This window comes from Neopsephotus bourkii, unplaced genomic scaffold (genome assembly GCF_033783945.1).
Source record: "Neopsephotus bourkii isolate Nb327-2 ecotype Australia unplaced genomic scaffold, CSIRO-AGI_Nbou_v1 NB_1589, whole genome shotgun sequence".
NCBI classification, from domain to species: Eukaryota; Metazoa; Chordata; class Aves; order Psittaciformes; family Psittacidae; genus Neopsephotus; species Neopsephotus bourkii.
The window spans coordinates 6,458,254-6,473,765 of record NW_026902065.1 but is presented as its reverse complement, the minus strand read 5'-3'; the positions used below and the strand labels follow the sequence as shown (position 1 = coordinate 6,473,765).

The following is a 15,512-nucleotide window of genomic DNA, read 5'->3' as shown; positions in this document are numbered from 1 at the left end:
CCGACACATTGCTCTGTGCAGTGCACTATGAATCCTGGGCCGAAAGGTGCTGTCTAACACCAGATCCTATTCACTTGTATTTCACACCTCACCTGACTGATGTGTTCCCCTAATATTCATGGTTTCCTGGAAAGGCTGTAAAATGGCACTTGCCAGCAATCCTTACAGCAGTCTATTTACGTTTTGAGCAGAGGTGTGATAAAATTTACAGTATATCAGACCTGCAAAAAGCTGTGAAAAAGGGGACACTCAGTGCTCTATACTTACCTTCAGTAGATCACCAGCTATGGCTGCCTGTAAAAGTGCTGCAAAAGACAAATAGAAAACTAATGTCAGGCAGAAGGTATTATGCATATAGCCTCACAGCTGAGAACACAGCTCACAGTATGTGCAAGTTAGGACCAATGCCTCAGTCCACTTGCATTCTCATATACTACCAAAATCAATGCAAAATCTGCACTGACACACATTAGAAAGGCAGAAGACTGCCCATATTGCATTAAAGCTGTATGGATATCAGGCCAGCATTGCCGGCTCTACTCTGGAACTGCATGCTTCTATCTCAATTTTCCCCTTGAGACACTTCAGGGACCTTTTAACAGTGGCCATAGGGTGGGCCTAAATCTCAAGCACCCAAGCCATCACTGAAGATACCAGTGACAAACACCGAGAACCTGAAAGTATCCTCAGACCTCTGAGACTTTTCATATTGATGGTGGAGTGGTCAGTTACCCTCAAACACAGTGAAAGTCCCAAGCTGCAGACAATGAAGTGGCAAATGAGAAAATTCGTAATAATTATTAGTATTACAAAACCATTTTGACATGCCAGTGGGCAGCAGGTGCCCCAGGTTTGGCAGGCAGGGTCAAACACAGAGCGGGAGCCAGCCCTCACCTTTGTAGCCTTTGCAATTTAAACAGAAGGAAAAACAGACAAAGAGAGGCAAAGTGAGCAAAGGCTCTCAGCAGGGCAGGACAGAGCACTACACAGAGCAGGGAGCTGCTCAGCACTCACTACTATCTGCCCTGTGCCCATTAAAAGGAAGGAAGGCACACGCCAGGGACTCGGCAATGCCCTATCTATAGGCTGCATTCAGCTGAAAATATCATGGTGACAAGTAACCATAAACATGAGAAGCTGTCACAAATCTACTGCTGTTGCAGCTATTTCCTACTTCCCCCTGTCATGATATATATAGTAAAAAACAATTATGAATAATCTTTCTGAGAAAGCACTTATTTGATTTGCTCTTAGAAAGCACTAAACATCTGCCTCAGTTCATACGTTTCAAGAGCACCTAATCCCTTTTCTATCTTCAAGTCTAGGCAGTGCAATCAAGTTAAGCAATTGCTGAAGTGCCATCCTTGATAAAGATACCAAAAGCTCACACAGGGAGAAACAAGGGGAAAAGAGAACCATAGTATAGCCTGGCCTCTGAAACGTAACATGCAGGAAACTGCACAGTGTGAATTCCACAAGGAGCTTGTTACAGCTTCAGAAATGACAACACCTCTGAGCTAACCACTGCAGAAGAGGAAGGGTGTGCAAACAACTCAACAAATGTCCCTTTCTTTGGAAACACCTGGTGCTGCGCGTTGCTTTCTGGTCTCAGCAATGCCTCATGCCCTGGCTATGCAGCAGCAGGAAAAGCGAAAACATAACCCAGTTAAATTCTGACTTGGGAAAGCAGTAGCAGCAATTCTCGTAATATTTTACAGTGACCATGAATTAAACTAAATCCTGAAAATCCCCCTGGCACCTATGGGACTATGAACACACAGATCTGAGGAATGGAAAAAGACAAACACCAGCAGATAAGAGCTAGAACTGGAAAAATACATGTACATCTTTTCTTCAGATTTAAATTTTAGTGGTTTAAGTCCTTTATTTCTCCCCTCCCCACCACCATAGTTCTAATACTGGCTTAGCCCAAATTACTAGCAGAGCACAATTTAACCCTTGTGCCATTCATTTTCTTTTTTTTCCTCCTTTTTTGCTGATCTCACTGCCACATTTATTCTGCAGGCTACTGCAGTCTGGAATTGTATTAAATAATTTGCTCTCCTAACACATATGAAAATCAAATGAACTGGTAACATCAGCTTTTCATTGCCTTCTACATCCTGTATTTTAAGACACGTCTTCTCAGAGGTTACTTCTTAAAAGGTGGAGATACTTTTTCTTGTGCAAACCATGCTTAAGATTATAGTTCAGAAAAGCCAGAAGAGACATCTAGAAAACTATGAAGTAACAGGAAAAGCCTGGCAAGCTGCGAGAAATCTTCCGTATTTAGTATCCATAACCAGAAGTTGGTCTGATGATAAGGCTATTATGATAGAGCAGCTCTAAACCATATTCAACATTATTAGACCAATCTTATCCTCTCTTTCCTAAGCCTCCAATCCAGCAAAGCATTAAGACAGGTACTTAGCTTTGAGATAATCACATTCTTTCACCAAATCTACCTGCACACTTAGGTGCTTTGCTAGAGTAGAACTTTTTGCATAAATGAATACATTACAGATCAACAAAACCCGCTGGCATAACAAGCAGATTAGACTACAGTAAAATAATTCAATGCTGTAAGCCAGGATGCTGGAAGACTTAGAAGCTATTGAACTAGAAATGCAGAAAGGTTCTTTAGAACAGAGAACACATTTACATAAACATATGAATAATGCTTAGCACACTAACCCCATAAACCCAAATGGGACTGCTGGGCATATTGACAAGGAGGGTGAAGCTGGCAAAAATCACCTGGTTGTTAAAGAGGTAGTAAAACAAGCAAGCAGATGGCATTGACAAGAGAGAGCAGACTCAGAAATTGGACAAAAATGCTGTTAATATGCAATGCCAGGCTAGCTTAAAATTAAAAACATTAAAGTGAGAATAGTTTTATTTCTTCTGATCAGCACTGTGCCACTGGTGTAACACATAACATGAATTATGCAATTGTTTTATCATCTCTTAAAATACCTTCAGGTCTTAAGGATGGCTCAAAATATAAGTTGATTTAATAAATGTTTAAAACTAGTCATTATTTTCTCAACTTCTCATAAGATAAGCGTTTGTCATGACTAATAAAAATGTTTTATTACCTTTTTCATTTATTTAGCAAGCAGATTTATTGCTAATGAAAGATGACAGCTTGACAAAACTGGAGACTGAAATGCTCTGTCCATATAATGAGGAAGCACTCTGTCTGGTAGAAGACACCCCAGGCTCCCTTCTCAGCAAAGATTGACTTCTACCAGTACACCCCTTCAAACAGCCCCTGCTCCATACCTGCTCTATCACTGACCTCTCTGCTGAAACTGCCAGCAAATATATCAGTCACTGCCCAGGGTGATGCATCTTGACAGAAACAATTACCTGCTAGGATATGGACAGGAAGAAATGCAGACTGTATGTGTAACAGCTGCTAGAGACTACCAAACTGTTAGTTTCCACTGGGTAAATTTTGAGATGAGGTTCTGACCACCCCTATGGCGACCTTACAAAAGAAACCTCATTAAAACACACATACATACAAAACAACCCCCAAAGAAACAAAATAAACTCCTATACTTGACTTAGAAATTAAATGTTGAATAGCTACAGGTGAATAGTTCATTAACAGGAAAAGAAAAAGCCACATAAAAAAGGCAGCTAATTGAATCCTGGTAATGCTGCAAGCTAGTGCAGCTTGAGACACAGGAAAAACATCTACTAATACACCTACACATGCTGAAAGCAATACCTTTCCTGTGGCATGTGTCATTCTTCATTTCTATGTTAGTGCCCACAGTTTCTATTAGAAACAGCTATTTTTTATTTCATATTCTAAAAATACACATTAATGCACTGACTTACAATAAACTTTTTGGTTTCCCAGTCATAAAATTAACCTATTAAATACCAGTTGTTCTCTGGTTCTACATGTGAAGTCAGCAGCATTAAAAGAGTACTGCAAAATCAGTCATTAAACACTGGGAAACAGATAATGAAGGAGTGAGGCATTTGTACCTAGTAACTTCACAGGCTGCAAGATGCCTAGGAGATCTTGCAGGGCTGCCTGGATAGTCAGAAGAGAAAATAACCCTCCATAGAGAGCAACCTGGTGTCCCTTCAATAGTTCCTGGTGTGCATCACCCTCCACAAACTATAGAAGTTCTAGGGAAAATTACCTCTAACTTCCAGTACCTAAATGATGAGCCAAACTAGGACAGAGAGGGGATCCTTCAGAATGGCATCATACCAGGGGGCATATCTAATCACCTGTGAGAAGGACAGCAAAAGAAGAACAAAATGGGGCATCCTCATTTTTTTTATGAGCTTCCAAGGTATGATACTCCTTGGACCAGGCAATGGTTATAGTCAGAAATTTTGGGACCTCTCTGTATAACATACAAGTGCATCAGGAGAACACCTCATGTGAGGGCTAACAAATGCAGATCCACAACTTCAACATAGCAAAAGAAAAGACCAGGAGAGGGGCAGAAGTCATTGCTACTATCTCACTCACTTCAAAATCAATGAAAATTCTTAGAAGCAACACAAGGAAGAAGAACTTCAACCAACAACTACCGCTTCCTATTTGCCCTGCAGGAAAACTCCCTTCAGTTTGGTCAGTTTAACACCAAGGGCATAAAAAGGGCTCAGCACTAGGCTACTGTCACGGAAGAATTTTGTTGCTAAAACAGTTTCAGAAAAACCATGGAGAAAAAAATATCTTATAAACCCTTGTAAGCAACATGTCAGGATCACAAGGTTCTTTGTTAAAAGTAGGTTGAGATGGAAGATGTTTAGTAAATTAGTTAAATAATCATTAGTGAGTCAGTAAGATGAGTTGGCTTTCACTGTAAAGAATCTCCAAGAGCAGTACAGTTCTGCAGTGTGCCGCTGTCAGTGGTATAGAAGTAATGTGTCTTTTTACATAAGGAAAAGTTATTCATAAACCATAAATATCTCCCAGATTTTACCAGTCATATTGCATATTTGATCTGACCCTTTCCATACCATATTTACATCCACTGCTGCTATACAAACTAAGCCATGGTGAATGCTATTAAACATGAATGGATATTTTGAAGCTTTCACCATCTCCAGGATATTCTTTAGTGGGTCTAAGAACTGTCACAGAAGGGAGCAGAATTATTTAAAACTATGCTTTAGGGAAGAAGTACCACACAAGGGAGTTGTCACATCCACGATTAAAATGCAGCCAATTTGAGATCTACGAATCAAATACAGTGTGAGAGCAAAGTATTATTTGCAATAATACATCTTACCACGGGTTAAGGAATACCAGGCTAACAATGCATCTGATCAGTGTACGACAACATTTAAGAGCATGGGAAATTATAGCAGATTTCAACAACCACGACTCCAACAGAATTAGGGCTCATAACACTTTTAGCTCTTTCAAAAGGCACAATAAGACCATTGATGATCTGAAGTGCTCAGGACCTTGTAGAAACCTCTTTTATCATGCAGTGCCTGAAACTGTCCAACCCTTTCTAAGACACATCTGACGCACTAACTAATTGAGTTATTGGAATTAATATGCCATGCACATTTCGGTACTGGATGTTTCTTACCAGCTAAAGGCAACTAATAAAAACAATTAGACATTAGAGCTTTGGTGTGGAGTTCACAGAATTTGAAAGTCAGTGTCCACCACCATCTCCTGCTAGATTTTCTCAGGGGAACTCTTAAGGAACACCTCATTAAATACTGCATCATTCAAACCCTGCTGAGCTGATAATGAAGAAGAAACTGTAGAAGAAGGTGACATCATCAAATTTCTTGAGTTATTAAATGTAATTTGGCATTCCAGAACATTTCCATCTCTTTATTGCTGTTGTAGACTGTGAAATTCATAGAGTCAGAAATTTGAAGTAATTACTGTTTTACATGTTAGAAGTTAAAAGCTGACCTTGACTAGAAGAGTGCTTTTACACAGCTGGAGTCTTTTGAGCTGTTAAAGATCAGCATTATAGAAATGATAAGAAAACAAGCCCTCATTCTTAATTTCTCAATAGTTTTATAGAAATCAATAATAACTTCTATTTCAATCACTCAAAAATCACTTGAGTATGAAGCCCATATAGATTATCATTCAGAAATACATTCTTTTCTCTGTAAACAACAATTTACTTGTAACAGCTTTGTGCAATCTAGTTAAGACCAAATCTAATATAAAAAACTGACAGCAACATAACTCACCCAGAAATGTACAGAACTGATTTTTCTTCTACTCTAGCCATGATCTTTAACCTTGGCCTGAAAATGACTGTGGAGGCCACCATAAGGAATTGGTTTGTGGACTACTTCCAATATGACTATGAAAAACAAACATCTAAGATATAGAGCAGTACATATACTTGACATTTCTGAAGGGTCTGCAAGTCCTACAGAAGAGTTTTAGATATCCATGGTGAAGAAAAGTTGCAAATGTCTGCATCTGAGCTTTTACAAACCCTTTACTTGCTCTCAGTATTTAATCTGCTTTTAAAATTACAGAAAAAAAACCCAACCACCCAACTTAAAAATATGTATGCTAAACTATCTACATAACTGAGAAATTAAATTACAAAATTAATAATGCCTTGTTAGAATGACTGTGAACTCGCAGGTCTTTGATCTGCAGACAATCTCAAGCCTCTCTGACGCTGATGATACTTAAACATTTCTGTTTGAAGCTAAGCTGAGTGGAAGGAGCAGTTAAATGTTTCTTCATGTATTTCATACACCTGCAAGTACTTGACGCAACTACTGAAGACCATGAAAAAAAGTAAATGGAAGTTAAGCCTTACGTGTTGAGGGGTTTCCTAGCGCTGGCAAAAAATCCCAACAACAAAAACCAACAAACAGTCCAGAAGTAAATGGTTAAATCTTTGTGTGGATATAAGAGAGGTAAAAGGCTGGCAAAAAAAGCAGCAAAACACCCACTATGCAGACTTGCTTGAACTTCTGCACAAGAAAATCACTTTTTCTGTGTTCACTGAAAAAGTCTTTATGTCAAACAGCTGTCTGACTCTTTCATCCACATTTTCCTCCTGATAGAACAGGGCAGAGGTGCCTGAATAGCCTAACTGGTTAGGCAAAAAAAAGAAAAGCTGTACCAAGCCCCTATAAGGAACACTTACCTGCTTCGGAGCCTGTTATCATACATATTACTTATGTCAAGGTAAGGACACAAACATTTGGTTCTATTATAGCCATCAAGACTGAATTTTCCTTATAACTATGCATAGGAAAAGCTGTGAATTTTCCTTATAACTATGCATAGGAAAAGCTGAATTCAGGAATTAAAAGTCAGTTTTCATGAGAAAACCCTGTAAATACAACACATGTACTGATAAGGAATCTGTCTGGTCACAAAGCTTACTAGTGCTGTACTTACTAGTGCTTTGATGATTAAGAATGCTGGGTATATCTGTGTGAGGTGTTAACCTCCATCTTGTTCTCTATGCTGATTTTTACCTCTACATTGAACTACAGCAGACATGTAGTAAAAGAAAGAAAATTCTCACACTGAACAGAAGAATATATTTTGCATGATTTTTAAAATTTGGTGTTGAACAATCAAATTGAACATCTTCAGCAAAAAGACGGCTAACAGAACAGAACCAGTCTCACATTGCAGTGCTTAAGAAATGAGCATTTGAAGACTGGAAAAGGGAAATATAACTCCAGTTTTCAAGAAGGGGAAAATGGATGACCCGGGGAACTACAGACCAGTCAGTCTCACCTCTGTGCCTGCAAAATCTTCAAGCAGATTCTCCTGGAAGGAATGCTAAGGCACATGAAAAACAACAAGGTGCTTGGTGACAGCCAGCATGGCTTCACCAAGGGGAAATCCTGCCTGACCAATTTGGTGGCCTTCTATGATGGGGCTACAGAACTGATGGACAGGAGCAGAGCAGCTGATGTCATCTACCTGGACTTGTACAAAGTGTTCGACACTGTCCCACATGACATCCTTGTCTCTAACCTGGACAGACATCAGTTTGATGGATGGACCACTTGGTGAATAAAGAACTGGCTGGATGGCCACACACAAAGAGTTGTGGTCAATGGCTGAATGTCCGGCTGGAGACCAGTAACGAGTGGTGTCTCTCAGGGATCGCTGTTGGGACTGGTCTTGTTCAATATCTTCATCGCTGACATGGACAGTGGGATTGAGTGCGCCCTCAGCAAGTTTGCTGATGACACCAAGCTGTGTGGTTCGGTTGATACGCTGGAGGGAATGGAATGCCATCCAGAGGGACCTTGACATGTTTGTGAGGTGAGCTGATGCCAACCTCATGAAGATTGACCATGACAAGAGCAATCCCAGGCACAGCTACACGCTGGGCAGAGAAGAGATTCAGAGCAGCCCTGCGGAGAAGGACTTGGGGGTGCTGGTCGATGAGAAAATGAAAATGAGCCAACAGTGTGCGCTTCCAGCCCAGAAAGCCAACCGTATCCTGGGCTGCATTAAAAGGAGGTGATCCTGCCCCTCTACTCTGCTCTCGTGAGACCTCACCCAGAGTATTGTGTGCAGTTCTGGTGTCCTCAACATAAAAAGGACATGGAACTGTTGGAACAAGTCCAGAGGAGGGCCACGAGGATGATCAGGGGACTGGAGCACATCCTGTATGAAGACAGGCTGAGAAAGTTGGGGCTGTTCAGCCTGGAGAAGGCTGCATGGAGACCTCATAGCAGCCTTCCAGTACCTGAAGGGGGCCTACAGGGATGCTGGGGAGGGACTCTTCACTAGGGACTGTAGTGATAGGATAAGGGGTAACAGGTTAAAATTCAAACAGGGAAAGTTTAGATTGGATATAAGGAGGAAGTTCTTTACTGTGAGGGTGGTAAGGCTCTGGAATGGGTTGCCCAAGGAAGTTGTGAATGCTCCACCCCTGGCTGTGTTGAAGGCCAGGTTGGACAGAGCCTTGGGTGACATGGTTTAGTGTGAGGTGTCCCTGCTCATGTCAGGGGAGGGTGGAACTCAATGATCTAAAGGTCCTTTCCAATCCTAATTATTCTATGATTCTAAGAAAGAGGTTGCTTTATAACCGAACAAGGGGCTGATGGGGAACTTGATTGCCTGTAAGCCTGTAGAGGCATCAACTTATAAATACCGTTATAGCTTAAAAAAGTCTTTCACTAGCCATTTTAGAAAGTCTAGCCCTGTACGTCAGGAATATCTCTTTCTAACTAACATCAGCCATCAGAAAGGAGATGCTGGTGGTCTGCGTCTGAATCAGCTGACTGGCATGGGAATGGAGAATGGGGTTCCTGGATTTTCTAGCGGAGTTCTGCCTGGGCCTAAATACGATGGAAAAAACATGATGGAAATATGACTGCAAAGATGTGCACCTTTTAGAGACTGCCCAACTGGAACATAGTATCTCTTGTGCTAGCTAAAGCAAAACTCATCGATATTTTAAAATCCTGCAAAAATATACCTGTTATCTGCCACTATCCACTGTCCTAAAGAAACAGATGGCAATCTAGATTTCCCCACAGCTTTGGGAAAGGCTTACACCACTTAGGAAATCTAAGAGCAGTGGCACAAGTCTAGGTAGCTCACGACAGAAGGGCTGTGAGTCACTATTTCCATGAAAGACAATTAAATAAAAAGCCTGAGAGCTCAAAATGCTCCCAAGAGATGAAGAAAACCAACAGCGCAACAACCTGCTGCAACCACAAGCTCAAAAAGCACATCAGCTGAACAGCAGCCAAACACAGATGTCTGATGACTATTCAGCAATGGGAATTTTATGGAGGCCTTCACACAGCATCTCCAGCTAATCTATCTGAACAGGAAAATGTGTGCATAAGCATGCATTCTCCTGTGGTTTGAGAGACACTTTTCAAGAATGCTGGCCCTCTGATTAAGTCATACCTCAATAACATCTATTTCTAGGATTGCACAAAGAGGTAGAAAACCCTTCTGAAATATTCATGGGTTGTCTTTTGGATACAAAAAGCACTGCATCCTGTGCAGATTCAAAGGAGAGAACTGACACAGTTTTGACTGCACCTGTTTGCCTAACTTGGGAATAAGATAAAAATTTTAACATATAAAAAATCATCCATTACTTAAGTAGTTATAAATATGCATTACAGACTTATTTTAAGAATTTCTGATTCAAACAACATATAGCATTAAACCACTGTTTAGAGAGAAAATAAAAAAAAAAGAAAAAAGTAAAAATAACTACACAGGCTTGCTGGAGGGAAAGAAAAGCTAAATTCTCACTTACACAGAAGTCCCTTCATGCAACTCTGGAAGGATAAAGAGTCTTTCAAGGAGATGTAAATTACACTCAAGCTGCCTTTAAGGTCCCATTTGCACTGTCAGACTAGTTTAAAGGTACTTTGATGCCAATTAGAGTCCACCCTGAATTGTTTATATGGCACTGATGCTGAGTTGAGAGTGCAATTGATAGTTAAGAATGGAAATATACAGACCCTAATGCCAAACTTTTCCTACAAGACTGTTTAACACAGATTTACAAAAGGAAGGGATGTCCAAAAAGAAAAAGGACTTCCTTTGTAAATGGTCCAAAAGCCCAAAGAACAGTCGCAGATAAACTAAGTACCATCTGGCAGACATCCTCACTTTTTTTTCTTTACTTTTTTATTTTCATTTTTAAGCCAAGACAGGAACAATTAATGTCATTTTCAGGGGCGATGTAGTGGATGAAAATGGCTCTGATTAAACAAGAACACAAGGCAGGGAAGACTTTGGCTGACTAATGCAGCCACTTTATCAGTAGAGTGGCATTACTTTGGCAGGAAGAGAATTCTAGGTAAAACAATTAAGCAGTGGTTTATTTTTTATTTTTTATTTTAATTAAAAGGGTAGCAATAAAAGGACCATTGTTGGCCATGTTTTTCCTCCCCCTTCCCTTACTTGGTGGACCACTACTACCACAGGCTGGCTGTAGTGCCTTTGCCTGGCAGTATCGAAGTAGCTCTTCCTCAACAAGCTAGGTCTTCACAGTAGGAGTAAACAATCTGAAAGTTAGTTCAAGCATTTATTTGTTGACCAGTCTTTGACGGGTGGAGCGAACTGTTTTCTTGTTTTAGTTAAACAAGTTTGCCACTCTTATCTGACCATGGACAGCCTCCATGAGAAAGAATAAACACGAACAAAGTAATCTGCAAGGTTACTCAGAGCTTCTGCTTGAAAACAGGTGCCCTGATTCAGACATCACATTTCTTACACCTACTTCCTCCTGAGGGGAAAGGGGTAATGGCAGTGGGTATTTGGAAAGAAACATTTCCTGGTTTTCCTCTATTACTAATTCAGTTATCTGACAGACCTTTCCTTCCCAGCTGCCTACTGACCCCTCAGCCCGATAAAAGGTGGGGTGCAGGAACTTTTTAAAGGTTTTGGGCAGAGAGACCCTACCTCAGACCTAGAGAAATGTTTTGACAAAATAATTTCTCTTGCTATGGGTACCACAGGTCTGCATTGATACCAGCTGAGCTGAGAAGTAAATGAACAAACTCAGAGCAGATTCCCAAGTCAGTTGGCTCAACTGGCCAAAGACTACTTTCAAAACACTATCCAGGAGGGCTTCCTTCCCAAAGTGGCTAATTAATGAAAAACATGCAGTCAGGAGCCCCCCACTGTACTGTCTTTGATTTGTTCAGAGAAAGGATTCCAAGACATCTTAATTTCTTGCTAGGTAAATGGCTGCAACATCACCCTGAAAAATATGGCTTTTAAGCTGGAGCTGCACAAAACCATTACCCACCCTTTTAAAGGAATCTGGTGTAAAAAGCAGAGGTGCTTAAAAAAATATATATGGTTTTCTTTTTCTTTTTAATTCTACTAGCACTGAGTTGTTTGGGTTCACCTATAGCGCTCTACTCATCCTTCATGAAGGCAGGATGCTTAAAAATCTCTTGAGGAGAACACTCTTGTGCAGACTATGACCAGCGTGTTAGTGGGCAGTAGCTCCAAAAAGAAGAAAGGAGCTTGAGAGAGTAAAGTCCATGTTCCCACAGGCCTCTAGGGAAATTTCTCAGCTGTTGTGCCCTTTTCTGGGACTCCCACAGACATCTTCCTCTTCACATATGTTCAAGACTTCTCTTTCATGGAACAGACAACACTGGAGAAAATACCATAGTGCACAGAACATTCTGCCCCTGAGGCAGGAGTAGATATTGCATAGCAAAGCATTTTGCTGCACGGCGTGGAGCTGCCACTGTCTTCCATGCATACACCTGATAACTCCCTTCCTTATAATTCATACAGTAGTTCTCGCATCCTGAGGACTATCTAGAGACAGGATTATACCTTGCCCCAAGCTTGCTCGCCTCAGCCTTCCAGTTTGAAGCTGGTGCAAGCAGTCCCTGTGGAAAACTCTTCTAATAGAGGCTAATTTGCAGGTCACCATTATAAACTCACTTCACTGCTAAAACACTCCTGGCTCTACACAAATCTCTGCTTAGGACAGGACATCCAGACTGGATGACTCTGATTTACATCATGGAATTACCATATGCTAGAATTTGAAGGACCTTTGAGTGTCACTGTTCATCTTTCCAAGGAGAAAAATTTTCCCTCATCTTCATCTTCTGTATAATATTAATTCATTCATCTTAATTTCTCAGTCATCCCCTATTCCCTCACAAATTTGTAACCAATTACAAGAAAAAAAATAAATAAAAACCCACCAAAACAAAACACACCAAAAAACCCACCAAAAACAAGAAAAAAGAAACACAAAACCCACCACCAACAATAAAAAATACCCAAACCACCACACAAACCAAAACCCCCCACAGTAAAACAAACCCATAAACCCAGAGTTTAATCATAGTAAAGTTGCCTAGAAATTATGCTGATGCAGCAAAAACACGTCTGCTGGAAGCTAACAAGGAAAAAAGCCCAGTTTCATAGGTTTATACAGAAATAAGAAGAGCAAAAGAATAGAGACAAATATTTGCAACCTCCTGTCTCCAGATCATAATGCATAAGGATTAAGCACAGAGGTTGACTGCTACTTGAGGTGTATTAGTATAGCCACTTGAAACTTTGAATAGTTCCATCAAAGTCAAGGTTCCTCTGCAGTTAGGCAAACAAGTATTGAACTGCGACAGCTCCAAGTTTCCACTAGATAATTAACATGTGAATGTTCACATGCTGTTAATAACACACTCAAGAGTTTGCTAGTACTTTTCTTTCAAAAGACTGAAATGGAACTTATTGTATTCTTTTTAAGAGCATTTCCCTCAGTTGCTCAGCTGATGATGAACAACTCAGCTGATGATGAACAACAACCAACTCACAGGGTAACCAAAGGATGACAAAGATAACCCAGATGAAGTTAGTAATGTAAATTATGAGATTATTCAACGTGTTTGCACTGGAAAATTTGTAGACAGACTTTTGCAGGCCAGCTGTGAATAAGAGCAGGCAAGACATGATCTATCATACATATGATGTACAGAGCAGTACTGAAAGGTGATGGATGAAAGAAGAGTTTGGTAAACCTCAGCCATTCACTAAATAATCAGGCAATGACTGTGTACTACCCAGGTAATGCATCGGAAGTCTACAGTCCCATCACAGCATCATACTTGATCTAGAAACAATGGATTTGGTTTCTTTCACTAACCTCCAACAGCTTCAGACATCCTGAGCGTAAGACCTGGATTTTTATAGAGTGAAAATACAGCAGGTGGTACCAATTACTAACAGTAGAACTGCCTTTTCTCCGTCTCATGACATCCACCAGGTCTTCTGTGACCCTGCTGCTTACCCACTGTTGACTCTCTTCAAATCCCAACACCCAAAGAAGACCGCAGTCCTCCATGGATGCACTGTAAATGCACTGGGGCCCACACGACTGAACAGGTAGCCCTTACATTTCTTTCTTCAGAGCCATCACTCTAATCTCTGTTTAAACTAGTATACTTTGGCATTTACTTAGCTTGCTCCTTTTTGTCAGTTAGTTAAGGAATTTGGAGGCTAGAGGGTTTGTCCTTTTTATTTTTTTATTTGTTTGTTGGTTAATTTCTTTTTCTTATCTAATTAAAAAAATAAAATAAAAAGAAAGAAGAAGATGGGTTTTCACTCTTTAGTTATCTACCTATACCAAGAACAAAGACACAAACCTCTTCTACAATCTTTAAGAGATTTGGGGATTTTCTAGCAATACTGTTTCCCTTTCTGTGGGCCAATTAAAATGGCTCTGTTTTCTAACTGATAAAGGTGCTTTTAACACATGTCCACAGCAAGAAGCATTGTATGCTGTTACAATTGTTCGATAGATGCCCAGTCCCATACAGATGGTGCTTTATCCTTACCCTCTCTTCAAGCCAGAATAATGCATTGTCCTAAAAGAGATTAATGGAAGTGCCATTCACATTAGACACTAATGCTGATAGTAGCTCTGTTACTACACTACAGATGCAACTAATGCTTGAAACAATCAGTCCACACTGGAGGAGAAGTAGGACATTCAGAAACCAAAGCAAGGAGCACAGTGAAAGAATCCCTGCAGAATGCAATCTCATGGTCAATGGGAAAGAGACATTAGAAAGGGAAGGCAGAAAGAAGAAAAACAGCAGAGAAAGGGGGGGGGGGGGGGGATGAGGACTGAAGATTAAAGTAGACAAAACAAAGATCAGGAACTGAATGGGAAGTTTAAAAAAAGATCCAACACAGCAGAGAAAGCACCTTTTCACATCAATGGCCAACACATCATGTCATCAGAAAATCAGCACTAGAAAGGTGCCCCATAATAGCTAAGAGCAGCTGAAACACAGTGATACCAGGGAGTGTAAGTTATTCTACAGTTGGATCTTGCCTCATTGTGCACCCCAAAGATTATCACCTTATAAAATTACATGCAAATATTTAACATCTTAAATAGGCAGAGTTGAGTACTGATTAATAATGAAAATAAGAGACTCAAAACTGACTCCTGGATGCCTACTCCAAGAAAAATATACCAGGAGAGGTCTGCACAAACACTACAAAAGAGGCAATTCAGAGATAAGTTTTCAGCTCTCTCCTGGCCCCTCTCTGGTTTTTTTTAGACAAGAGATTTCAGATTCAAGACTAATTTGAGATGCTCCCACACACGCATGAAGTGGACTGAGAAGCAGCTAGGCTCAAAAGAGCTCATGCTGTAGAACTTTTGTCATGTTATCCTTCTAGTGCTGTGCTCATTTACCATGATTTGAATGTGGCATAACAGGAGAGAGGAAATCCAAGTATTAGACCTCTCTGTCTGAAAAGTCACTGGGGTATGGATGACAAATCTAGTTGGATACTCCACAGACATGAAACACAAAACTCCTAGTAAATATCACTATCATGTCACTAATTGTTCAAAGGCCTTTCATCTGCATTTCAGAGGTTTCTTATGAGAGAAAGGAAAATAGAGAAGGAAAAGGCTCTTCAGAAATGTTTATCAAACCTGAAAAACCAGACCCTGGCAGCAGATGGTAGATGGCAAACAGGAAGATTTTGCAAAAAAAAAAAAAAACTAGAACAGCATAAAAATACTGGA

At 40.3% G+C, this 15,512-nt stretch overlaps 1 protein-coding gene across 5 annotated transcripts in view; it reads right to left on the bottom strand.

The window, feature by feature from the left end:
- DGKI (diacylglycerol kinase iota) overlaps nt 1-15,512 on the bottom strand; it is a 208,261-nt gene that overhangs the window by 13,652 nt on the left and 179,097 nt on the right. For all 5 annotated transcript variants that reach the window (XM_061372000.1, XM_061372002.1, XM_061372001.1 and 2 more), the window contains one exon: nt 268-305. In XM_061372000.1, coding sequence (XP_061227984.1) covers nt 268-305 — 38 coding nt within the window. The remainder of the gene's footprint in view (nt 1-267; nt 306-15,512) is intronic.